The sequence below is a fragment of the Bombina bombina genome, chromosome 1 (assembly GCF_027579735.1).
Source record: "Bombina bombina isolate aBomBom1 chromosome 1, aBomBom1.pri, whole genome shotgun sequence".
NCBI lineage: Eukaryota > Metazoa > Chordata > Amphibia > Anura > Bombinatoridae > Bombina > Bombina bombina.
Window position 1 is genome coordinate 229,962,236 of NC_069499.1, and position 27,606 is coordinate 229,989,841.

General features: G+C 41.1%; 1 protein-coding gene across 4 annotated transcripts in view; it reads left to right on the forward strand.

Annotated features, from left to right (window-relative positions):
- The window catches only part of MTA1 (metastasis associated 1), a 732,036-nt gene that overhangs the window by 398,990 nt on the left and 305,440 nt on the right, over positions 1-27,606 (forward strand). For all 4 annotated transcript variants that reach the window (XM_053697863.1, XM_053697862.1, XM_053697866.1 and 1 more), the window contains one exon: positions 24,193-24,251. In XM_053697863.1, the coding sequence (XP_053553838.1) occupies positions 24,193-24,251 (59 nt within the window). The remainder of the gene's footprint in view (positions 1-24,192; positions 24,252-27,606) is intronic.

Below are 27,606 nucleotides of genomic sequence, written 5' to 3' on the forward strand. Positions count from 1 at the left end.
CTGTGCCAGATGTTCAAGCCTTTGTTCAGGCTCTGGTTAGAATCAAGCCTGTTTACAAACCTTTGACTCCTCCTTGGAGTCTCAACTTAGTTCTTTCAGTTCTTCAGGGGGTTCCGTTTGAACCCTTACATTCCGTTGATATTAAGTTATTATCTTGGAAAGTTTTGTTTTTGGTTGCAATTTCTTCTGCTAGAAGAGTTTCAGAATTATCTGCTCTGCAGTGTTCTCCTCCTTATCTGGTGTTCCATGCAGATAAGGTGGTTTTACGTACTAAACCTGGTTTTCTTCCAAAAGTTGTTTCTAACAAAAACATTAACCAGGAGATAGTCGTACCTTCTTTGTGTCCGAAACCAGTTTCGAAGAAGGAACGTTTGTTGCACAATTTGGATGTTGTTCGCGCTCTAAAATTCTATTTAGATGCTACAAAGGATTTTAGACAAACATCTTCCTTGTTTGTTGTTTATTCTGGTAAAAGGAGAGGTCAAAAAGCAACTTCTACCTCTCTCTCTTTTTGGATTAAAAGCATCATCAGATTGGCTTATGTGACTGCCGGACGGCAGCCTCCTGAAAGAATCACAGCTCATTCCACTAGGGCTGTGGCTTCCACATGGGCCTTCAAGAACGAGGCTTCTGTTGATCAGATATGTAGGGCAGCGACTTGGTCTTCACTGCACACTTTTACCAAATTTTACAAGTTTGATACTTTTGCTTCTTCTGAGGCTATTTTTGGGAGAAAGGTTTTGCAAGCCGTGGTGCCTTCCATTTAGGTGACCTGATTTGCTCCCTCCCTTCATCCGTGTCCTAAAGCTTTGGTATTGGTTCCCACAAGTAAGGATGACGCCGTGGACCGGACACACCTATGTTGGAGAAAACAGAATTTATGTTTACCTGATAAATTACTTTCTCCAACGGTGTGTCCGGTCCACGGCCCGCCCTGGTTTTTTAATCAGGTCTGATAATTTATTTTCTTTAACTACAGTCACCACGGTATCATATGGTTTCTCCTATGCAAATATTCCTCCTTAACGTCGGTCGAATGACTGGGGTAGGCGGAGCCTAGGAGGGATCATGTGACCAGCTTTGCTGGGCTCTTTGCCATTTCCTGTTGGGGAAGAGAATATCCCACAAGTAAGGATGACGCCGTGGACCGGACACACCGTTGGAGAAAGTAATTTATCAGGTAAACATAAATTCTGTTTTTCTTGAGCACTGCACATACCTGGTTTATCTTGTAGATTTAACAGTGCACATTCTTGATACTTAGTTTTTATAGAATACAAAGATATTACTTTTTTGTTTTTTTGGGTCATGCAATTCTTTTCTTTCATGTAATTAGCAAGAGTCCATGAGCTAGTGACGTATGGGATATACATTCCTACCAGGAGGGGCAAAGTTTCCCAAACCTCAAAATGCCTATAAATACACCCCTCACCACACCCACAAATCAGTTTTACAAACTTTGCCTCCTATGGAGGTGGTGAAGTAAGTTTGTGCTAGATTCTACGTTGATATGCGCTCCGCAGCAGGTTGGAGCCCGGTTTTCCTCTCAGCGTGCAGTGAATGTCAGAGGGATGTGAGGAGAGTATTGCCTGTTTGAATTCAATGATCTCCTTCTACGGGGTCTATTTCATGGGTTCTCTGTTATCGGTCGTAGAGATTCATCTCTTACCTCCCTTTTCAGATCGACGATATACTCTTATATTTATACCATTACCTCTGCTGATTTTCGTTTCAGTACTGGTTTGGCTTTCTACAACATGTAGATGAGTGTCCTGGGGTAAGTAAGTCTTATTTTCTGTGACACTCTAAAGCTATGGTTGGGCACTTTTTATAAAGTTCTAAATATATGTATTCAAACATTTATTTGCCTTGACTCAGGATGTTCAACATTTCCTTATTTCAGTCAGTCAGTTTCATATTTGGGATAATGCATTTGAATATATAATTTTTTACCTTAAAAATTGACTTTTTCCCCGTGGGCTGTTAGGCTCGCGGGGGCTGAAAATGCTTCATTTTATTGCGTCATTCTTGGCGCGGAATCTTTTTCTATTTCTGGCGTCATACGTGTCGCCGGAAGTTGCGTCATTTTTGACGTTTTTTGCGCCAAAAATGTCGGCGTTCCGGATGTGGCGTCATTTTTGGTGCTAATAGCATTAGGCGCCAAATAATGTGGGCGTCAATTTTGTCTCCACTTTATTTAAGTCTCATCATTTGTTGCTTCTGGTTGCTAGAAGCTTGTTCACTGGCATTTTTTCCCATTCCTGAAACTGTCATTTAAGGAATTTGATCAATTTTGCTTTATATGTTGTTTTTTCTATTACATATTGCAAGATGTCCCACGTTGCAACTGAGTCAGAAGATACTACTGGAAAATCGCTGCCTGGTGCTGGAACTACCAAAGCTAAGTGTATCTGCTGTAAACTTTTGGTAGTTGTTCCTCCAGCTGTTGTTTGTATTAAATGTCATGACAAACTTGTTAATGCAGAAAATATTTCCTTTAGTAAAGTACCATTACCTGTTGCAGTTCCATCAACATCTAATGTTCAGAGTGTTCCTGATAACATAAGAGATTTTGTTTCTGAATCCATTAAGAAGGCTATGTCTGTTATTCCTCCTTCTGGTAAACATAAAAAGTCTTTTAAAACTTCTCTTTATACAGATGAATTTTTAAATGAACATCATCATTCTGATTCTAATGATTCTTCTGATACAGAGGATTCTGTCTGAGGTTGATGCTGATAAATCGTCATATTTATTTAAAATGGAATTTATCCGTTCTTTACTTAAAGAAGTCCTAATTGCATTAGAAATTGAGGATTCTGGTCCTCTTGATACTAAATCTAAACGTTTAGACAAGGTCTTTAGATCTCCTGTGGTTATTCCAGAAGTTTTTCCTGTTCCTGGTGCTATTTCTGAAGTAATTTCCAGAGAATGGAATAATTTGGGTAATTCATTTACTCCTTCTAAACGTTTTAAGCAATTATATCCTGTACCGTCCGACAGATTAGAGTTTTGGGACAAAATCCCTAAAGTTGATGGGGCTATTTCTACCCTTGCTAAATGTACTACTATTCCTACGGCAGATGGTACTTCCTTTTAGGATCCTTTAGATAGGAAAATTGAATCCTTTCTAAGAAAAGCTTATCTGTGTTCAGGTAATCTTCTTAGACCTGCTATATCATTGGCTGATGTTGCTGCAGCTTCAACTTTTTGGTTGGAAACTTTAGCGCAACAAGTAACAGATCATGATTCTCATAATATTATTATTCTTCTTCAACATGCTAATAATTTTATCTGTGATGCCATTTTTGATATTATCAGAGTTGATGTCAGGTTTATATCTCTAGCTATTTTAGCTAGAAGAGCTTTATGGCTTAAAACTTGGAATGCTGATATGTCTTCTAAATCGACTCTACTTTCCCTTTCTTTCCAGGGTAATAAATTATTTGGTTCTCGGTTGGATTCTATTATCTCAACTGTTACTGGTGGGAAAGGAACTTTTTTACCACAGGATAAAAAATCTAAAGGTAAAAACAGGGCTAATAATCGTTTTCGTTCCTTTTGTTTCAACAAAGAACAAAAGCCTGATCCTTCATCCTCAGGAGCAGTTTCAGTTTGGAAACCATCTCCAGTCTGGAATAAATCCAAGCCTTCTAGAAAAGCAAAGCCAGCTTCTAAGTCCACATGAAGGTGCGGCCCTCATTCCAGCTCAGCTGGTAGGGGGCAGATTACGTTTTTTCAAAGAAATTTGGATCAATTCTGTTCACAATCTTTGGATTCAGAACATTGTTTCAGAAGGGTACAGAATTGGTTTCAAGATAAGACCTCCTGCAAAGAGATTTTTTCTTTCCCGTGTCCCAGTAAACCCAGTGAAAGCTCAAGCATTTCTGAAATGTGTTTCAGATCTAGAGTTGGCTGAAGTAATTATGCCAGTTCCAGTTCTGGAACAGGGGCTGGGGTTTTATTCGAATCTCTTCATTGTACCAAAGAAGGAGAATTCCTTCAGACCAGTTCTGGATCTAAAAATATTGAATCGTTATGTAAGGATACCAACATTCAAAATGGTAACTGTAAGGACTATCTTGCCTTTTGTTCAGCAAGGGCATTATATGTCTACAATAGATTTACAGGATGCATATCTGCATATTCCGATTCATCCAGCTCACTATCAGTTCCTGAGATTCTCTTTCCTGGACAAGCATTACCAGTTTGTGGCTCTGCCGTTTGGCCTAGCTACAGCTCCAATAATTTTTACAAAGGTTCTCGTGCCCTTCTGTCTGTAATCAGAGAACAGGGTATTGTGGTATTTCCTTATTTGGACGATATCTTGGTACTTGCTCAGTCTTCACATTTAGCAGAATCTCATATGAATCGACTTGTGTTGTTTCTTCAAGATCATGGTTGGAGGATCAATTCACTAAAAAGTTCATTGATTCCTCAGACAAGGGTAACCTTTTTGGGTTTCCAGATAGATTCAGTGTCCATGACTCTGTCTTTGACAGACAAGAGACGTCTAAAATTGATTTCAGCTTGTCGAACCCTTCAGTCACAATCATTCCCTTCGGTAGCCTTATGCATGGAAATTCTAGGTCTTATGACTGCTGCATTGGACGCGATCCCCTTTGCTCGTTTTCACATGCGACCTCTTCAGCTCTGTATGCTGAACCAATGGTGCAGGGATTACACAAAGATATCTCAATTAATATCTTTAAAACCGATTGTCCGACATTCTCTGACGTGGTGGACAGATCACCATCGTTTAATCAGGGGGCTTCTTTTGTTCTTCCGACCTGGACTATAATCTCAACAGATGCAAGTCTTACAGGTTGGGGAGCTGTGTGGGGGTCTCTGACGGCACAAGGGGTTTGGGAATCTCAGGAGGTGAGATTACTGATCAATATTTTGGAACTCCGTGCAATTTTCAGAGCTCTTCAGTCTTGGCCTCTTCTGAAGAGAGAGTCGTTCATTTGTTTTCAGACAGACAATGTCACAACTGTGGCATACATCAATCATCAAGGAGGGACTCACAGTCCTCTGGCTATGAAAGAAGTATCTCGAATTCTGGTTTGGGCGGAATCCAGCTCCTGTCTAATCTCTGCGGTTCATATCCCAGGTATAGACAATTGGGAAGCGGATTATCTCAGTCGCCAAACGTTGCATCCGGGCGAATGGTCTCTTCACCCAGAGGTATTTCTTCAGATTGTTCAAATGTGGGAACTTCCAGAAATAGATCTGATGGCGTCTCATCTAAACAAGAAACTTCCCAGGTATCTGTCCAGATCCCGGGATCCTCAGGCGGAGGCAGTGGATGCATTATCACTTCCTTGGAAGTATCATCCTGCCTATATCTTTGCGCCTCTAGTTCTTCTTCCAAGAGTAATCTCCAAGATTCTGAAGGAATGCTCGTTTGTTCTGCTGGTAGCTCCGGCATGGCCTCACAGGTTTTGGTATGCGGATCTTGTCCGGATGGCCTCTTGCCATCCGTGGACTCTTCCGTTAAGACCAGACCTTCTGTCGCAAGGTCCTTTTTTCCTTCAGGATCTCAAATCCTTAAATTTAAAGGTATGGAGATTGAACGCTTGATTCTTGCTCAAAGAGGTTTCTCTGACTCTGTGATTAATACTATGTTACAGGCTCAGAAATCTGTATCTAGAGAGATATATTATAGAGTCTGGAAGACTTATATTTCTTGGTGTCTTTCTCATCATTTTTCTTGGCATTCTTTTAGAATTCCGAGAATTTTACAGTTTCTTCAGGATGGTTTAGATAAAGGTTTGTCCGCAAGTTCTTTGAAAGGACAAATCTCTGCTCTTTCTGTTCTTTTTCACAGAAAGATTGCTAATCTTCCTGATATTCATTGTTTTGTACAAGCTTTGGTTCGTATAAAACCTGTCATTAAGTCAATTTCTCCTCCTTGCAGTTTGAATTTGGTTCTGGGGGCTCTTCAAGCTCCTCCTTTTGAACCCATGCATTCATTGGACATTAAATTACTTTCTTGGAAAGTTTTGTTCCTTTTGGCGATCTCTTCTGCCAGAAGAGTCTCTGAATTATCTGCTCTTTCTTGTGAGTCTCCTTTTCTGATTTTTCATCAGGATAAGGCGGTGTTGCGAACTTCTTTTGAATTTTTGCCTAAGGTTGTGAATTCCAACAACATTAGTAGAGAAATTGTGGTTCCCTCATTATTTCCTAATCCTAAGAATTCTAAGGAAAAATCGTTGCATTCTTTGGATGTTGTTAGAGCTTTGAAATATTATGTTGAAGCTACTAAGTCTTTCCGAAAGACTTCTAGTCTATTTATCTTTTCCGGTTCTAGAAAAGGCCAGAAAGCTTCTGCCATTTCTTTAGCATCTTGGTTGAAATCTTTAATTCATCATGCCTATGTCGAGTCGGGTAAAACTCTGCCTCAAAGGATTACAGCTCATTCTACTAGGTCAGTTTCTACTTCCTGGGCGTTTAGGAATGAAGCTTCGGTTGATCAGATTTGCAAAGCAGCAACTTGGTCCTCTTTGCATACTTTTACTAAATTCTACCATTTTGATGTATTTTCTTCTTCTGAAGCAGTTTTTGGTAGAAAAGTACTTCAGGCAGCGGTTTCAGTTTGAATCTTCTGTTTATGTTTTTCATTAAACTTTATTTTGGGTGTGGATTATTTTCAGCAGGAATTGGCTGTCTTTATTTTATCCCTCCCTCTCTAGTGACTCTTGCGTGGAAAGATCCACATCTTGGGTAGTCATTATCCCATACGTCACTAGCTCATGGACTCTTGCTAATTACATGAAAGAAAATATAATTTATGTAAGAACTTACCTGATAAATTCATTTCTTTCATATTAGCAAGAGTCCATGAGGCCCACCCTTTTTGTGGTGGTTATGATTTTTTTGTATAAAGCCACAATTATTCCAATTCCTTATTTTTTTATGCTTTCGCTCCTTTCTTATCACCCCACTTCTTGGCTATTCGTTAAACTGATTTGTGGGTGTGGTGAGGGGTGTATTTATAGGCATTTTGAGGTTTGGGAAACTTTGCCCCTCCTGGTAGGAATGTATATCCCATACGTCACTAGCTCATGGACTCTTGCTAATATGAAAGAAATGAATTTATCAGGTAAGTTCTTACATAAATTATGTTTTTTCTTTCATATACGTGGTGAAAGTCCAGGAGCCATTACTCCTAGGAAATACTTTTCCTGACCACTAGGATGAGGTAAAGGTTCCCAAAACTCCAAGAGCCCTTAAAACCCCTCCCACCGTGCTGGAAACTAGTCTTACCTTTGCCCTCTGCCGGAGGAAAGTAAAGAATGAAGGTGCTCGAGGTGTTTTTCAGAGAGAGGGGTCCTCCGACTGATTTGAGGCCCAGTTTTTCCCTCAGAGTTACTGTTTGACAGAGGGAATATTTGGGGCTATGAAGTAATGGCACAATTACACCCAGTGTGAGTTGGTCACTGGCCTGCCCACAGGTGTTGTGGGGACAGGTCCCTAGCCTCCTTCTGTTGGATCAATGTTACACTCCATATACGTAGATCCTCAGCTGTTATGCATACAGCACTGGATTGGCTGTTTACTGGAAGCGGTGATTCCTGCACAGTATAAGTGCATTAGTTTGGGTGCCTGATAGGTATGTGTATTTGAATCCTTCATTAGGATCCAAATGTAGAAGTATTTGTTATTCGGCTCTTTTCGGAGCCGGATTGATACTTGTGGAAGATCACCACGTTAAAGTCTCAACATAGTGATCTTGCACAATAATCAATCCAGCTCAGAAAGCGCCAAATGTTGCATACTTCCACATTCGGATCGTAACGAAGGGTCCAAATGCACATATCTAGTGCCTAATGGGTGTGTAGGAGGATCCTGAATCTATCCCCACTTCTATGAATGTTATAAATCAATAGCTAGATCCACTGAAATCTCTTTCTAATTTAAAGTGTGTATTTTGCAAGCTTGTTTATATTTTACCCCTTGCTCAGCTTGACAAATTTTGTATGGATTATTTAATGCATTATTATCAGACTAATGCTGTTCTTGCTTCTAAGGGTATCTGTCCTCCCTCTGTTTGATCTATACCAGGGAGTACTTCTGATTTTTGCTCCAGGATTTAAAGATTTTGTATGCTCTACTGTATCTGAAATATTTGCAGCTATGCCTCCAAGTATGCATAAGAGGACAGTTTTAGAATTTTTTTGTACTATCTTTTCTAATTTAAATAGAACTGATTCTGTTATGCTATACGTTTCTGAACTTGGTGGTTCTGAATGATCTGAGGGTGAGTTGCTTTCTGATGATCAGGAGTCAGTTTCTAATCAAGAAATAGTTATCTTTTCTGTTTAAGCTTGATTATCTTTGTTCTCTTTTAAGATAAGTATTATGTATCTTAGGGGTTCATGATATATGAAGGTTTCTGAGAATAAATGCATTAAGCAATTGGATTTGATTTTTAAACCTGCTTCTTAGTCTCAAGAGATTTTTCTTGTTCCAAATGCTCTCTCTAAATTGATTTCTAAGGAGTGGTCTAAGCCAGGTATACCTTTTAAATTCTGCTTTAAAATTTATGAAGAAATTTCCTTTGCCTGCTTCTTATATAGAGCTTTGGGAAACTATCCATAAAGTAGATGGGGGTAATTTATAGGAATAATACTATTCCACTATTCCTCTTGAGGATAGTACCTCTTTTTAAGACCATATGGATAGAAAGTTAGAATCTTTCCATAGAAAGGCTTTTCAGGAAGCAGGTTTTCTGTTTAGACTTGCAATTAGTATTGCTTCTGTTGTTGCAGCCTCTATTCTTTGTTGTGAGGGTTTCTCTGAACAGTTTTCAGAGTTTCTAAGAAACCTGTTTCTTCTACCAAGTCAGCATGAAGGTGCAGCCCCCAATCCAGATCTTCTGGTAGGGGGCAGATTACGCATTTTTCAGCGGGTTCTTTTCATTTTGTGCAGGATCCATGGGTTCTAAATATAGTTTCCTCTGTATCATGTTCCAAAGAATCCTCTGAAGACAAGAGCCTTCCTTTAGTCAGTCATCGATCTAGAGGTCAGAACAGGGTCAGAGGTTTTATTCCAACCTTTTTATTGTTCTCAAAAGAGATCAAATTAAGTAAGGGAAGGGGTAAGCAGTAGACCTATATGGATTAGGGTGTTACTGAAATTCCTGTTTTTATTCATATTGATACTACGGTTATGTATCTCTATAAGGGGCTTGACACTGGGAGAGGCAGCTGTGACACTTATATATATAATATTGAATGGCTGCAGTTATGTGTGATATGAGTGAAGGGGACCTCATGGCTTATTTCAAACCGCTTCCCATGCGGTTAGGCAGACTGTTGATGCAGCGTCAATGATGGGCGGGGCCTATTTCGCGCGCTCAGACGCGCAGTTTTCTCCTCACTAGAAGGCAGCAGGCACTAGCTCCGGTGGAGCCTAAAGTTGATTTTCAGTCACCGGATCGTTGTCGAGTCAATCTTGAGTACCTTGAGGGCAGATAGGCGCCACAGCAGAGCTGTCGCGAGGTGCAGGGGCTGTTTTCATTGTTAAAGTTTATTTTCAAAATAAAATGTCTCTTTAAAGGTTGATTTAACCTTTGCTTAAAGGGTGCAATAATTTTTGGCAAAATTGAACTGTTTTATATAATTTTTTTAGTGATAAAAATCGTTTTTGGTGCAGTACAGAAAAATTGTTGTGCTTTTATTTCTTAAAGGCGCAGTATAATTATTATTATTATCACTTATTTGTATAGCGCCGCCAAATTCCGTAGCGCTGGGTACAATGATAGGGGTATACAATGACAAAGATTTGTGATACAATACAAAACATAACAAGACTAAGCAAATCTAGCCCAGGAGGAAGAGGGCCCTGCTCCGGAGAGCTCACAGTCTATAGGTTTAGGGTGCAGAGACATAAGGTTGGGTAGCTTGTTTCATCGGTTGTATTTGCAGCAGTGAGTCAGGCAGTTCATGTAAATGTATTAGCTTGGTTCGGATGCGGGATGGAGGAGAGATGGTAAGCCTCTCTGAATAGGTGGGTTTTCAAGGATCTTCTGAAGCTATACAAGGTTGGAGACAGTCTGATGGAGCGGGGTAGAGAGTTCCAGAGGACAGGAGCAGCACGTGCGAAGTCTTGGAGGCGGGAGTGGGATGTAGAGATAACAGGAGTGTAGAGACGTAGGTCAGAGGTTGATCGAAGAGGACGGGATGGGGAGTATTTCACGATGAGAGAGGAAATATAGTTGGGAGTTAGACTGTTGAGTGCTTTGTAGGTTAGGGCTAATACTTTAAATTGTATTCTGGAGTGTATGGGGAGGCAGTGTAGAGACTGGCAGAGCGGAGCAGCTGATGTAGATCGTCTACTTAGGTGGATGAGTCTAGCAGAAGCATTCATAATAGATTGGAGGGAGGAGAGGCAGTGTTTTGGAAGGCCATTTAAGAGTAGATTGCAATAATCAATGCGTGACAGGATGAGGGAATGAATAAGTATTTTTGTACTTTTTTGAGTAAGGAAGGGACAAATTCTGGAAATGTTGCGTAGGTGTGAACGGCAGGATTTGGTAAGCGTTTGTATATGTGGGTTGAATGTGAGTTCTGAGTCTAGTGTGACCCCAAGGCAGCGGACCTGGGGTGAGGCGTTGAGAATAGAATCTCCAACCATCAGAGAAATGTCAGGTGTCGGATGTCTCGAAGAGGGGGGAATAAGAAGCAGCTCAGTTTTGGACAGATTGAGTTGGAGGTAGTGTGAAGACATCCAAGAGAAAATTGCAGAGAGGCAGTCAGAAATCTGGTTGAGTAAAGAGGGAGAGATAGATTTGGGTATCATCAGCATATAGGTGGTACTGGAATCCAAAGGAAGCTATAAGTTTTCCAAGGCAGGATGTATAAAGAGAGAAAAGCAAGGGACCCAAGACAGAGCCTTGCGGTACTCCAACTGAGAGAGGCATAGGATCACAAGATATGTTGTTAAAGGAAACTGAAAACAAGCGGTTTGAAAGATATGATGCAAACCAGGAGAGGGCTGTGTCTCGGATGCCAAATGAATGTAGTATTTTTAGGGGGAGAGGATGGTCAACTGTGTCAAAAGCTGCGGACAGGTCAAGAAGAATTAGTAAGGAGTAATGGCCTTTTGCTTTGGCTGATAACAGATCTTTTTTTACTTTAGCAAGAGCAGTTTCTGTTGAGTGTTTAGGGCGGAAACCAGATTGTAGTGGATCAAGTAAGGAGTTAGTTGTGAGAAATTGAGTTAGCCGATTATAGACTAGTCGTTCCAATAATTTTGAAGCAAAGGGAAGTAAGGAGAGCGGTCGATAGTTAAAAGGCGTGGAGGGGTCAAGCGAGGGCTTTTTTAGGCTTGGTATGATTGACGCATGCTTGAATGTGTCAGGAAATGTGCCAGCAGTGAGGGATTGGTTAAAGAAATGAGTTAGGGTAGGGGTTAGTGAAGCAGAGAGAGAGTGAATAAGTCATGAAGGAATAGGGTCAAATGGGCAGGTTGTGTGATGAGCCGAGGATAGGAGTGCAGAGACTTCTTCCTCTGTTACAGGAGGGAAATAGCATAGATTTTTGTTAATAGAAGTGGTGGGTAGGATCGCTGGGTTTGCGGGGTGCGAGGTGCAGATCTCTTTTCTAATGGTGTCAATTTTATTTTTGAAGTGATCAGCAATAATTTGAGCAGTGAGGTTGGTAGTGGGCGAGGGGGCAGACGGACGTAGAAGGGAGTTAAAGGTTGAGAACAGTTTTCTGGGGTTGGATGCGTCAGATGACACGAGGGAGGAGAAATAGACTTGTTTTGCCAGGCTGAGCGCAGAGTTGTAGGACATAAGGGTGAATTTATAATGTTGGAAATCAGCAAAGGTGCATGATTTCCTCCACTGCCGTTCAGCGGCCCGTGAGCATCACTGAAGATATCTGGTCTGTTTAGTGTGCCACTGTTGCTGTCGAGTGATTGATGTACGTCGAAGAGTGGAGGGTGCAGTTTTGTCAAGTGTTGATTTTAGTGCCGAATTATACTGTAGAGTCACGAGGTTTGGACAAGAGAGGGATGAAATGTCAGAGAGCAGAGGACTCAGTTGAGTGGAAAAGTCTGTGAGATCCAAGTCATTTAAATTCCTGTGAGGTAGCAGTTTTTTGGGGGCTTGCAAAGATGTAGCAGGTAGAGTGAGAGAGAAAGTTAATAGATGGTGGTCAGAGAGAGGAAAGAGGAAGTTAAGGGGGTTGGAAACAGCACAGAGATTTGTGAAGACCAGGTCTATGGAATGGCCTTCACAGTGTGTTGGTGATGTTGTCCACTGGGACAGGCCTAAAGAGGTGGTAAGGGATAGAAGTTTAGAGGCTGCAGGCGTGTTAGGCTTATCAAGGGGTATGTTGAAGTCCCCTAAGATGAGAGAAGGGACATTAGAAGAGAGAAAATGTGGAAGCCAGGCTTCAAAGTGGTCCAGAAATTGTGATGCTGGGCCAGGGGGCCGATAGATAACTGCAACACGAAGAGCTATAGGGGAGAAGAGGCGGATAGAGTGAACTTCAAAAGATGAGAAGGAAAGAGAGGGGGGTGAAGGAATGTAGTGAAAGGTACTGTGTGGAGACAGGAGAATTCCTACTCCTCCTCCTTGTTTGTCTCCAGGCCTGGGAGTGTGACTGAAGTGCAGGCCGCCATAGGACAGAGAGGCTACAGCAGTTGTGTTAGAGGAGGAGAGCCAAGTTTCAGTGAGGGCTAACAGGTTAAGTGAACGTGAAATAAATAGGTTGTGAATAGATGTAAGCTTATTGCATACCAAGCGTGCATTCCAAAGGGCACACGAGAATTGGGGTGTAGTAATAGAGGTGCAGTTAATGAGGTTTAGAGGGTTACGTGTGCAAGGTGTATGAGGTGTCATTTGGGGTAGTGATCTGAGGGAAGCAGAGGGTGGACCTGGGTTAGGCGAGACATCCCCAGCTGCAAGAAGAAGAAAGATGTTGAGTGAAAGGAGATGAGAATGTGTCTTATGTGAGTGTTTAAGTTTAGGATCAGTAAAGCATGGCTGGCTGAGGGATGTGAGATAGGAATAAAGTTCATGTGTGTTGTAGAGGGGGGAAGGTAGAAGAGAAGGAGATATATGAATGTTCTGAGTGCTGTTTGTGAATGGAAGAGCTGTGACTTTAAAGAGAAGGGAGAAAAAGGTTAAAGCAGACATTAGAAAGTGTAGCATGTTTGCATTTAATTGTTGGAATTTGAAAGTACTTATTTCTGTTGTCCACTCCTTTGTCTAACTCCGTTGTTATAACTCTCTCTACTCTTATGAACTAGCACACTTGGGGAACTACACACATGCAGTGCTGCTATGATCTAACAAGCTAAGCTTGATGTAACAAGCTGGGTCAGAGGCAGTACATTTTTTTCAAAAAAAATGTTTGAATCAGTAAATAAGGGTTATTAAACTTATTAACGAATATTGTGGCTATTGCTAGTCTGAACTTGAGGAAACTCCTTGTTCTATGTGTTTAGAGGCCATTTTGGAACCCCATCTTACTTTGTGTACCTCTTGTACTGAAAGGGCCTTAGAATGTAAAAAGCATATTTTATGTAAAGAAAGTGTGCCTAAGGATGATTCTCAGTCTGAAGAGAATCAGGATATGCCGCCTAATTCTCCCCAAGTGTCACAACCTTTAACGCCCACCCAAGCGACGCCGGGTTCCTCAACCGTGTCTAATTCTTTTACTCTGCAGGATATGGCTGCAGTTATGTCAACTACCCTTACAAAGGTATTATCTAAGTTACCAGTGTTACAGGGTAAACGCAGTAGGACAGGAATCAATGTAAATACTGAGTCCTCTGATGCTTTGTTGGCTATCTCCGATGTACCCTCACAGGGATCTGAGTTAGGTGTCAGGGAACTTTTGTCTGAGGTAAAACTTTCAGATTCGGGAAGCGTGTTACCTCAGACAGATTCGGACGTCATGTCCTTTAAATTTAAGCTGGAACACCTCCGCCTGTTACTTAGGGAGGTTTTAGCAACTCTGGATGACTGTGACCCTATTATGGTACCACCAGAGAAATTGTGTAAAATGGACAAATATCTGGAAGTTCCCGCTTACACTGATGTTTTTCCGGTTCCTAAGAGAATCTCGGAGATTATAAAGGAGGAGTGGGACAGACGGGTATACCGTTCTCTCCTCCTCCTAATTTCAAGAAAATGTATCCCATATCAGACACCATTCGGGACTCTTTGCAAACTGTCCCTAAGGTGGAGGGAGCTATATCTACCCTGGCTAAGCGTACAACTATTCCTATTGAGACCCTATGGATAAGAAGTTAGAGGGTCTTCTAAAGAAATTATTTATTCATCAGGGTTTCCTTTTACAACCGACAGCCTGCATTGTTCCAGTTACTACTGCAGCGGCTTTCTGGTTTGATGCTCTAGAAGAGTCTCTTAAAGTTTAGACCTCTTTAGAGGATATTTTAGATAGAATTAAGGCTCTCAAGCTAGCTAATTCTTTTATCACAGATGCCACCTTTCAAATTGCTAAGCTGGCGGCTAAGAATGCAGAATTTGCCATTTTAGCGCGTAGAGCGTTATGGTTAAAATCATGGTCTGCTGATGTTTCATCTAAGTCAAAGCTCTTGGCTATTCCTTTCAAGGGTAAGACCCTATTCGGGCCTGAGTTGAAGGAAATCATTTGACATTACTGGAGGTAAAGGTCACGCTCTACCTCAGGATAAGCCTGTTAAGATGAGGGGTAAACAAAATAATTTTCGTTCCTTTCGAAACTTTAAAGGAGTACCCTCTTCTTCCTCTTCCTCCACAAAGCAGGAAGGGAGACCCAACCAGACTTGGAACAAGGGTAAACAACCCAAGAAGCCCGCTATAGACATGAAGATATTCCTAACGGAGGTCAGAAAGTCAAAAATTCTAAATACATGCCGAGCCCTTCAGTCCAATCCTCGGCCATCAGTGGCTCAGTGTATGGAGGTAATTGGATTGATGGTGGCGGCAATGGACATCATTCCGTTTGCTCGGTTTCATCTCAGACCACTGCAACTGTGCATGCTCGGACAGTGGAATGGGGACTATGCAAATTTATCTCCTCCAATAAATCTGGATCAGGAAACCAGAGACTCTCTTTGGTGGTTGTCGCCGGATCATCTGTCCCAAGGGACGTGTTTCCGCAGACCCTTGTGGGTGATAGTGACAACGGACGCCAGCCTACTGGGCTGGGGTAAAGTCTGGAATTCCCTGAAGGCTCAGGGTGTATGGACTCAGGTGGAGTCTCTACTTCCAATCAATATTCTGGAATTGAGAGCAATATTCAATGCGCTTCAGGCATGGCCTCAGTTGGCTTCGGCCAAATTCATCAGATTCCAGTCGGACAACATCACGACTGTGGCTTACATCAATCATCAGGGAGGAACGAGGAGTTCCTTAGCGATGACAGAAGTATCCAAGATAATTTGATGGGCGGAGACCCACTCTTGTTATCTGTCAGCAATCTACATCCCAGGAGTGGACAACTGGGAAGCGGACTATTTAAGCTGACAGGCTTTTCATCCGGGGGAGTGGGAACTCCATCCGGAGGTATTTGCCTCACTGATTCTCCGATGGGGAAGACCGGAATTGGATCTGATGGCGTCTCGACAGAATGCCAAGATACGGATCCAGGTCGAGGGATCCTCCGGCCGAACTAATAGATGCCTTGGCAGTGCCTTGGTCGTTCAACCTAGCTTATGTGTTTCCACCGTTTCCTCTCCTTCCCCAGGTGATTTCCCGAATCAAACAGGAGAGAGCTTCAGTAATTCTAATCACGCCTCCATGGCCACGCAGGACTTGGTATGCAGATCTAGTGGACATGTCCTCTCTGCCTCCGTGGAAACTCCCAGTGAGACAGGACCTTCTCATTCAAGGTCCTTTCCAACATCCAAATCTACTTTCTCTGCAGCTGACTGCTTGGAGATTGAACTCTTGATTTTATCTAAGCGGGGATTCTCTGATGCGGTCATTGATACTTTGATTCAGGCACGTAAGCCTGTCACTAGAAAGATCTATCATAAGATATGGCGTAAATATCTTTTTTGGTCCGATTCTAAGGGCTACTCATGGAATAAGGTTAGGATTCCCAGGATTCTGTCTTTTCTCCAAGACGGATTGGAGAAAGGGTTATCAGCGAGTTCCTTAAAGGGACAAATCTCTGCTTTGTCAATTTTACTACACAAACGTTTGGCAGATGTTCCAGACGTTCAGTCTTTTTGTCAGGCTTTAACCAGAATTAAGCCTGTGTTTAGACCAATTGCTCCACCCTGGAGTTTGAATTTAGTTTGTAATGTTCTTCAAGGGGTTCCGTTTGAACCCATGCATTCCATAGATATTAAGCTGTTATCTTGGAAAGTTTTGTTTTTGGTTGCTATTTCTTCTGCTTGTAGAGTTTCTGAGCTTTCAGCATTACAATGTGATTCACCTTATCTTATCTTCCATTCTGATAAGGTGGTTTTACGTACCAAACCTGGTTTCCTTCCTAAGGTTGTTTCTAATAAGAATATTAATCAGGAAATCGTTGTTCCTTCATTATGTCCTAACCCTTCTTCTAAGAAGGAGCTTATGTTGCATAACCTGGACGTGGTCCGTGCCTTGAAGTTTTACTTGCAGGCGACTAAGGATTTCCGTCAATCATCTTCATTATTCATTGTTTTTTCTGGAAAGCGTAGGGGTCAGAAAGCTACGGCTACCTCTCTTTCTTTTTGGCTGAAAAGTATCATCCGTCTGGCGTATGAGACTGCTGGACAGCAGCCTCCTGAAAGAATTACGGCTCATTCTACTAGGGCTGTGGCTTCCTCATGGGCATTTAAAAACGATGCTTCTGTTTGAACAGATTTGCAAGGCTGCAACTTTTTTGTCTCTTCACACTTTTTCCAAATTTTACAAGTTTGATACTTTTGCTTCTTCTGAGGCTGGTTTTTGGAGAAAGGTTCTTCAAGCAGCGGTGCCTTCCGTTTAGGTTCCTGTCTTGTCCCTCCCTTTCATCCGTGTCCTGTAGCTTTGGTATTGTATCCCACAAGTAAGGATGAAATCCGTGGACTCGTCATATCTTGAAGAAGAAAAGGAAATGTATGCTTACCTGATAAATTAATTTCTTCTACGATATGACGAGTCCACGGCCCACCCTGTCATTTTTAAGACAGATTTCTATTATATATATTTCTTCTGTTAAGTGTGATCAGTCCACGGGTCATCATTACTTGTGGGATATTAACTGCTCCCCTACAGGAAGTGCAAGAGGATTCACCCAGCAGAGTTGCTATATAGCTCCTCCCCTCTACGTCACCTCCAGTCATTCTCTTGCACCCAACGACTAGATAGGATGTGTGAGAGGACTATGGTGATATATTTAGTTTTTATATCTTCAATCAAAAGTTTGTTATTTTATAATAGCACCGGAGTGTGTTATTCCTTCTCTGGTAGAATTTGAAGAAGAATCTACCTGAGTTTTTCTATGATTTTAGCCGGAGTAGTTAAGATCATATTGCTGTTTCTCGGCCATCTGAGGAGTGAGGTAAACTTCAGATCAGGGGACAGCAGGCAGATTAATCTGCAAAGAGGTATGTAGCAGTTTATTATTTTCTGACATGGAATTGATGAGAAAATCCTGCCATACCGTTATAATGTAAACTCAGCCTTGAATGCAGTAGATGTAGCTGATATCAGGCTGTCATGTATGTATATTTTACACTTCAGTTTTCTGGGAAATGGTACTTCTCTGGCTTTTAAACTGTATACATAGACTTAACCTATTTTGCAGGGACTTGCAATAGGTTTTAAATGACAATTAATTATTGAGGTAAAACGTTTTTTTGCTGGCATGTAAAAACGTTTTTTTCTCTGAGGTACTGGGTGAAAAAATGTTTTGGGCACTTTTTTTTTCCACTTGGCAATAGTTTTGATTTAAATTAGAGCAGTTCACTGATCCCTCTCACTGTTATGTGTGTGGGGGAGGGGCCATTTTGGTGCTTTCACTATGCATCAGAAAAACTCAGTCAGAGGTTCATTTTCTTCCTGCATGATCCGGTTCATCTCTACAGAGTTCAGGGATCTCAAGAGTCTTTTTTGAGGGAAGTAATCATACAGCAGAGCTGTGCTGATTGTATTGACTGTGATATAAAAAACGTTTATTTGTGTATTTTTTTTCTGCTGCCTGGGTTAGTTATCATTTGCTGAGGGGAACAATCCTTTGCTAAAACTGTATATTCTGACAAAGATTGATGCTATAACTTAATTATTTTATCTGTTATAATATTTTTCTGTGCTTCTTAAAGGCACAGTTCGTTTTCATATTATTTGTAAATTACTTTGAAAAGTATTTCCAAGTTGCTGTTTATTTGCTAGTGTGTTAAACATGTCTGATTCAGAGGAAGATATCTGTGCTATATGTGTTAATGCCAAAGTGGAGCCCAATAGAAATTTATGTACTAAATGTATTGATGCTACTTTAAAAAATAGTCAATCTGTACAAATTGAACATATTTCACCAAACAACGAGGGGAGAGTTATGCCGAGTAACTCGCCTCACGTGTCAGTACCTGCATCTCCCGCTCAGGAGGTGCGTGATATTGTAGCGCCGAGTGCATCTGGGCGGCCATTACAAATCACATTACAAGATATGGCTACTGTTATGACTGAAGTTTTGGCTAAACTACCAGAACTAAGAGGTAAACGTGATCACTCTGGGATGAGAACAGAGTGCGCTGATAATGCAAGGGCCATGTCTGATACTGCGTCACAGTTTGCAGAACATGAAGACGGAGAGCTTCATTCTGTGGGTGACGGTTCTGATCCAAATAAACTGGACTCAGACATTTCAAATTTTAAATTTAAGCTTGAGAACCTCCGTGTGTTACTAGGGGAGGTATTAGCGGCTCTGAATGATTGTAACACAGTTGCAATCCCAGAAAAAATGTGTAGGTTGGATAAATATTTTGCGGTACCGACGAGTACTGACGTTTTTCCTATACCTAAGAGACTTACTGATATTGTTACTAAGGAGTGGGATAGACCCGGTGTGCCTTTCTCACCCCCTCCTATATTCAGAAAAATGTTTCCAATAGACGCCGCCACACGGGACTTATGGCAAATGGTCCCTAAGGTGGAGGGAGCAGTTTCTACTTTAGCTAAGCGTACCACTATCCCAGTGGAGGATAGCTGTGCTTTTTCAGATCCAATGGATAAAAAATTAGAGGGTTACCTTAAGAAAATGTTTGTTCAACAAGGGTTTATATTGCAACCTCTTGCATGTATTGCGCCTGTCACGGCTGCAGCAGCATTTTGGTTTGAGTCTCTGGAAGAGACACTTCAATCATCCACACTAGATGACATCACACACAAACTTAAATTCCTTAAGTTAGCTAATTCATTTATTTCAGATGCCGTAGTACATTTAACTAAACTTGCGGCTAAAAATTCAGGATTCGCCATTCAGGCACGCAGAGCTCTGTGGCTAAAATCCTGGTCAGCTGATGTTACGTCTAAATCTAAATTGCTTAATATTCCTTTCAAAGGGCAGACCTTATTCGGGCCCGGCTTGAAAGAGATTATTGATGACATTACAGGAGGTAAAGGTCATGCCCTGCCTCAGGACAAGGCCAAAGCCAAGGCTAGACAGTCCAATTTTCGTTCCTTTCGTAATTTCAAAGCAGGAGCAGCATCAACTTCCTCTGCACCAAAACAGGAAGGAGCTGTTGCTCGCTACAGACAAGGCTGGAAACCTAACCAGTCCTGGAACAGGGGCAAACAGGCCAGAAAACCTGCTGCTGCCCCTAAGACAGCATGAATTGAGGGCCCCCGATCCGGGACCGGATCTAGTGGGGGGCAGACTTTCCCTCTTCGCCCAGGCTTGGGCAAGAGATGTTCAGGATCCCTGGGCGTTGGATCATATCTCAGGGATACCTTCTGGACTTCAAATCCTCTCCCCCAAGAGGGAGATTTCATCTGTCAAGGTTGTCAACAAACCTAACAAAGAAGGAAGCGTTTCTACACTGCGTACAAGATCTTTTATTAATGGGAGTGATCCATCCAGTTCCGCGGTTGGAACAAGGACAAGGGTTTTGCTCAAATCTGTTTGTAGTTCCCAAAAAAGAGGGAACCTTCAGGCCAATCTTGGATTTAAAGATCCTAAACAAATTCCTAAGAGTTCCATCGTTCAAGATGGAAACTATTCGAACAATTTTGCCCATGATCCAAGAGGGTCAGTACTTGACCACAGTGGATTTAAAGGATGCTTACCTTCACATACCGATTCACAGAAGTCATTACCGGTATCTAAGGTTTGCCTTTTTAGACAGGCATTACCAGTTTGTAGCTCTTCCATTCGGACTGGCTACGGCTCCAAGAATCTTCACAAAGGTTCTGGGCACTCTTCTGGCGGTACTAAGACCGCAAGGAATTTCAGTAGCTCCGTACTTAGACGACATACTGATACAAGCTTCAAGCTTTCAAACTGCCAAATCTCATACAGAGATAGTACTGGCATTTCTAAGGTCGCATGGATGGAAAGTGAACGAAGAGAAAAGTTCTCTCTTTCCACTCACAAGAGTTCCCTTCCTGGGGACTCTGATAGATTCTGTAGAAATGAAGATTTACCTGACAGAGGACAGGTTAACAAAACTTCAAAGTGCATGCCGTTTCCTTCATTCCATTCAAGAGACCAGAAATTCTCTTCTATGGTGGCTTTATCGGCCACATCTGTCCAGGGGAATGCCATTCAGCAGGCCAGACTGGTCAATTGTAACAACAGACGCCAGCCTACTAGGTTGGGGCGCTGTCTGGAATTCTCTGAAGGCTCAGGGACTATGGAATCAGGAGGAGAGTCTTCTTCCAATAAACATTCTGGAATTGAGAGCAGTCCTCAATGCTCTTCTGGCTTGGCCCCAGTTAGCAACTCGGGGGTTCATCAGGTTCCAGTCGGACAACATCACGACTGTAGCTTATATCAACCATCAGGGAGGGACAAGAAGCTCCCTAGCAATGATGGAAGTATCGAAGATAATTCGCTGGGCAGAGTCTCACTCTTGCCACCTGTCTGCAATCCACATCCCGGGAGTGGAGAACTGGGAGGCGGATTTCTTAAGTCGTCAGACTTTTCATCCGGGGGAGTGGGAACTTCATCCAGAGGTCTTTGCCCAAATACTTCGACGTTGGGGCAAACCAGAGATAGATCTCATGGCGTCTCGACAGAACGCCAAGCTTCCGCGCTACGGGTCCAGATCCAGGGATCCGGGAGCGGTCCTGATAGATGCCTTGACAGCACCATGGACCTTCAGGATGGCTCATGTGTTTCCACCTTTCCCGATGCTTCCTCGATTGATTGCCAGAATCAAACAGGAGAAAGCATCAGTGATTCTAATAGCGCCTGCATGGCCACGCAGGACTTGGTATACAGATCTGGTGGACATGTCATTCTGTCCACCTTGGTCGTTACCTCTGAAACAGGACCTTCTGATTCAGGGTCCTTTCAAACATCAAAATCTAACTTCTCTGAAGCTGACTGCTTGGAAATTGAACGCTTGATCTTATCAAAGCGTGGTTTTTCTGAGTCAGTTATTGATACCTTAATACAGGCTAGGAAGCCTGTTACCAGAAAGATTTACCATAAAATATGGCGTAAATACCTATATTGGTGCGAATCCAAAGGTTACTCTTGGAGTAAGGTTAGGATTCCTAGGATATTGTCTTTTCTACAAGAAGGTTTAGAAAAGGGGTTATCCGCTAGTTCCTTAAAGGGACAGATCTCAGCTCTGTCCATTCTGTTACACAAGCGTCTGTCAGAAGTTCCAGACGTTCAGGCTTTTTGTCAGGCTTTGGCCAGGATTAAACCTGTGTTTAAAGCTGTGGCTCCACCATGGAGTTTAAACCTTGTTCTTAACGTTTTACAGGGTGTTCCGTTTGAACCCCTTCATTCCATTGATATAAAGTTGTTATCTTGGAAAGTTCTATTTTTAATGGCTATTTCCTCGGCTCGAAGAGTCTCTGAGTTATCAGCCTTACATTGTGATTCTCCTTATTTGATTTTTCACTCGGATAAGGTAGTTCTGCGTACTAAGCCTGGGTTCTTACCTAAGGTAGTCACTAACAGGAATATCAATCAGGAGATTGTTGTTCCATCCTTGTGCCCAAATCCTTCTTCGAGGAAGGAACGTCTTTTGCACAATCTGGATGTAGTTCGTGCCCTTAAATTTTATTTACAGGCAACTAAAGATTTTCGACAAACGTCTTCCCTGTTTGTCGTTTACTCTGGTCAGAGGAGAGGTCAAAAAGCTGCTACCTCTCTCTCTTTTTGGCTTCGTAGCATAATTCGTTTAGCTTATGAGACTGCTGGACAGCAGCCTCCTGAAAGAATTACAGCTCATTCCACTAGAGCTGTGGCTTCCACTTGGGCCTTTAAGAATGAGGCCTCTGTTGAACAGATTTGCAAGGCTGCAACTTGGTCTTCGCTTCATACTTTTTCCAAATTTTACAAATTTGACACTTTTGCTTCCTCGGAGGCTATTTTTGGGAGAAAGGTTCTTCAGGCAGTGGTTCCTTCTGTATAAAGAGCCTGCCTATCCCTCCCGTCATCCGTGTACTTTTGCTTTGGTATTGGTATCCCACAAGTAATGATGACCCGTGGACTGATCACACTTAACAGAAGAAAACATAATTTATGCTTACCTGATAAATTCCTTTCTTCTGTAGTGTGATCAGTCCACGGCCCGCCCTGTTTTTTAAGGCAGGTAAATATTTTTTAAATTATACTCCAGTCACCACTACACCCTTGGCTTCTCCTTTCTCGTTGGTCCTTGGTCGAATGACTGGAGGTGACGTAGAGGGGAGGAGCTATATAGCAACTCTGCTGGGTGAATCCTCTTGCACTTCCTGTAGGGGAGCAGTTAATATCCCACAAGTAATGATGACCCGTGGACTGATCACACTACAGAAGAAAGGAATTTATCAGGTAAGCATAAATTATGTTTTTTTGTAAACTTCAGTCACCTCTGCACCTTTGGCTTTTCCTTTCTCTTCCTAACTTTGGTCGAATGACTGGAGGTGGAGGGAAGGGAGGAGTTATATATACAGCTCTGCTGTGGTGCTCTTTGCCACTTCCTGTTAGCAGGAGGATAAATCCCACAAGTAAGGATGAAATCCATGGACTCGTCATATCGTAGAAGAAATTAATTTATCAGGTAAGCATAAATTTCCTTTTTTATTTTGAGATTCAGATAGAGCGTACAATTTAAAAAAAACTTTCTAAATTACTTCTGTTACCAAATTTGCTTAATTTTCTTGGTATCCTTCATTGGAGGAGCTGTTCACTAGTGGGATCATGCTCCTGAGCCTACATGGGTATGCTTTATCGCAAAGGATACCAAGAGAATTAAGCAAATGAGAAATTGTCGTCATTGCTTTTTAACGCTCCTGATTAGTTGGCCGTATGCTGTGAAGAACGCAATAATGCGCTTGTGTAAATCAGGTTGCATAGAAGTAAGCCTGTCTGGCGACAGGCTTACTGATTGGTAGAATATGTGTGTCACAGGAGGCAGGAGAAAGACAGCATTAGACAAAACAATTAGACAAAGATTTGTAAGCGTTTTTACATACATACCATTACATGATATTGAGTGTGTAAATTGAATGTAATGCAACAATAGCAATATTGTAATCAATATATACAGAGTTTACCATCCTTTTAAAGGGACTTTAAACCCCAAAAAAATCTTTCATGATTCAGAGACAGAGATTCAGAGACAGAGAATACAATTCTAAACAACATTCTAATGTACTTCTATTATCTAATTTGCTTCATTCTTTAGATATCATTAGTTAAAGAAATAGTAATACACACGGGTGAGCCAATCACATGAGGCATCTATGTGCAGCCACCAATCAGAAGCTACTGAGCCTATCTAGATATGCTTTTCAGGAAAGAATATCAAGAGAATGAAGCAAATTAAATAATAAAAGTAAATTAGAAAGTTGTTTAAAATGGTATTCTCTATCTGAATCATGAAAGAAAAAAATGGGTTTATTGTCCCTTTAAGACAGAATGGCACTATAGCTACACTTACTGAGTGAGGAAACCTTTTCCAAGCTTTTTAAAATTGTTTTGGACACTAGACAGAAGTAAAATTTGTAACAATTATGGTGTCTCCATTGTTCTTGTTAATGATTGATTCATGGCTTTTTTTTCTTTTTTTCCCCTTCATTTTATTTTAAAGAAACGCTTGAAAGCAGCAGAAGCAGAGAGCAAACTGAAACAAGTGTATATACCTAACTAGTAAGTATATTTTCATACCATGTTTGCCAGTCAGTTAAAATTGGGAACAAAAGTGATTGAAACCAAAACAATTTCAAGCTAGTTTTTAAGGTAGGAAAGTGCACTCACCATGTCATTAGAAAGAAAACTAAATTTATGCTTACCTGATAAATTTATTTATTTCTTGACACGGTGAGTCCACGGCCCGCCCTGTATTTTCAGAGTTTATTTTTCTTTAAAACTCAGGCACCTCTGCACCTTTTATTACTTCCTTTCTTTTTTCCCTTTGGTCGAATGATTGGGGATTGTGGGTAGGGGAGTGGTATTTAACAGCTTTGCTGTGGTGCTCTCTGCCTCCTCCTGCTGGTCAGGAGTGATATTCCCAACAGTAATTATGATGATCATCCGTGGGCTCATCGTGTCAAGAAAGAAATAAATTTAGCAGGTAAGCATAAATTTTGTTTTTTATAGAGGTTTTAGTGTGGATCCTCAGGGAAAGTTTTCAGCACACATGGGGTTAAGAGTTGTAATTTTGAGCCCAAAGACACTGGCATTGTGAGTCATCCCCTTCTGTACTCTTTACTGTAATCATCTTCAGAAGGTCATTCACTGCAGTGTGTGGAGGAGGTCAGAGCAGTATACTGCATTTCAGCCTGGTCTTAGCACTATAGGCAACACATGCTTTTACAGCTCTGAAAATCTTACGACAATTAGCTCTACTAAATTTACCACTTAAGAGGACAGTATAGTCAAAATTAAACTTTCGTGATTCAGATAGGGCATGCAATTTTAAACCTCTTTCCAATTTACTTTTATCATCACATTTGCTTTGTTCTCTTGGTATTCTTTGTTGAAAACTAAACCAAGGTAGACTCGTATGCTAATTTCTAAACCCTAGAAGGCTACCTCTTATCTCAGAGCAATTTGACAGTTTTTCGCAGCTAGACATCGCTAGTTCATGCGTGCCATATAGATAACATTGTGCTCAGTCCCGTGGAGTTATTTATGAGTCATGACTGATTTGGCTAAAATGCAAGTCTGTCAAAAGAACGGATATAAGGGGCAGTCTGCTAAAACTTAAATTCATTGTAATCACAGAAGTAAAAAGTATATTAATATAACTGTGTTGGTTGTAAAGGGATTATCTATTGCAGGGGATTGCCGATCAAACACTGTTTCTTTCATGTAATTGGCAAGAGTCCATGAGCTAGTGACGTATGGGATATACATTCCTACCAGGAGGGGGCAAAGTTTCCCAAACTTCAAATGCCTATAAATACACCCCTCACCACACCCACAATTCAGTTTAATGAATAGCCAAGTAGTTGGGTGAAAAAGAAAGGAGTAAAAAGCATCACCACACCCACAATTCAGTTTTACAAACTTTGCCTCCTATGGAGGTGGTGAAATAAGTTTTTGTGCTTGATTTTGATGATTTCTTCTATGATAAACGCTTCTAAGCATTCTGAAGCCCAATTCCTCTCAGAGTACAGTGTTTGTCAGAGGGATGTGAAGAGAGTATCGCCTATTGATTTTATGGTTTCCCTTGCGGGAAATCTTTTCAAGGGTTCTTTGTTATCGGTCGTAGGGATTCATCTCCTACCTCCCTTTTCAGATCGACGATATACTCTTATATACCATTTCCTCTGCTGTTAGTTTTCAGTACTGGTTTGGCTATATGCTATATGTGGATGGGTGTCTTTCGGTAACTATGTATCTTTAGTTAAAGGGCCATAATACCCAAATGTTTAAACACTTGAAAGTGATGCAGCATAGCTGTAAAAAGCTGACTAGAAAATATCACCTGAACATCTCTATGTAAAAAAGAAAGATATTTTACATCAAAAGTTCCTCAGTAGCCACCTCCCATTGTAAAGGATTTCTAAGCAGCATATTAGTGTGTCTGTCCCGGGACAACTGAAAGGATGAGCTTTGTGCACTCTCATATTATTTCACCAATCAGGTAAAGGAAGCTTACTATGAAATCTCATGAGAGTTAAGTCAAATCTCATGAGATCACAGTAAGAGTTCATGACCTCAGCACTGCTGATGCTGATTGGCTGCTGTTCATTTCTTCATTTTTTTAATTTTTTTACCTTCAGCTGGGAGCAGCTGAGTATAAATTTTTACACAGAACTTACTCTGGTGAGCTGAGGAAATTGTGAGGTAAAATATCTTCCTTTTTTACATAGAGATACTCAGGTGATATTTTCCTGTCAGCTTTTTACAGTTATACTGCATCAGTTTCAAGTGATTTAGCATATGAGTATTATGTCCCTTTAAAACACTCTCAGATATGGTTTGGCGCTTTATGTATTAATATAAAGTTTTAAATATATGTATTTTACTTGTATTTGCCATGAGTCTGGTCTATGTGTATTTCCCTTTTGCAGTCTAAACAGTTTCAGTATAGGAATCATGTTGGGAAGTTTATTTAAACTTTTTTCTTATCTCGGGTTCAGCCTTTTTCTAATTTGACTTTCATTTTTTCGCAGGCAAATCTAGGCTCGCGAGAGCGCAAAAAGCTGTTTTTTCTTGCAGCATTCTTTGCGCAAAAATTTTTGGGCGCCAAGTTGCGCCTTTGATGGCACAAATTTTGTAATTTCCTGCGTCTTTGTTGACATTAGTTGTTTTGGTGCGAAATCGCGTTTGTTATGACGCAAATTGTCATTTCCTGGTGTTAGTTTTGAGCCAAAACATTTTAACTTCTTTTGCGTAATACGTCATTCTTGGCGCCAAATTTTAGTTATTTTACCCCTCTATTATGCCTGCTTTTGTTTTTCTCTACTGAAACTGTTACATTGTGGAAATTGAATATTTTGCCTAATGTTATTTTTCTTTTTCTGTTACATTTTGTGAGATGTCTCATTCTGATCCTGACTCTGATGTTACTGTAGAAACTATGATGCCCTGGAACACAATTCTACAAAGCTAAGTGTGTTCTTTTCATTTTTTAAGCTGTTGTTATTTCTTCAGCTCAATTATGTGGCATTTATTTATTATGTTTTATGCTAGCAATGTTTCTACATTTACGATAACATTTACTGTTTTTTGCATATTCAGTTCATGTACTTGATTTCATCTGCAAACATCACATGTTGTTGCTTATATCATAAAAGGTTATGCCTGCTATTATACCTTTAAGTAAACTTACCAGGTCTTTTCAAAATGAAGTTCTAATTAATTTTGTTCTGACCGACAGCATACATAAGTTTATTCTACTGATGAAGGTTTCTTTGGCTTAAAGGATCCTGTATCAGTTTGTTAAAAATTCTCCTTATTTTTCATTTGAAAATTTTTTGTTCTTTAAGGAAATTCTTCTGTTTATAGCTTTTAGGAGTCTAGTCCTATTAACTATCAGCTAGATTACGAGTTT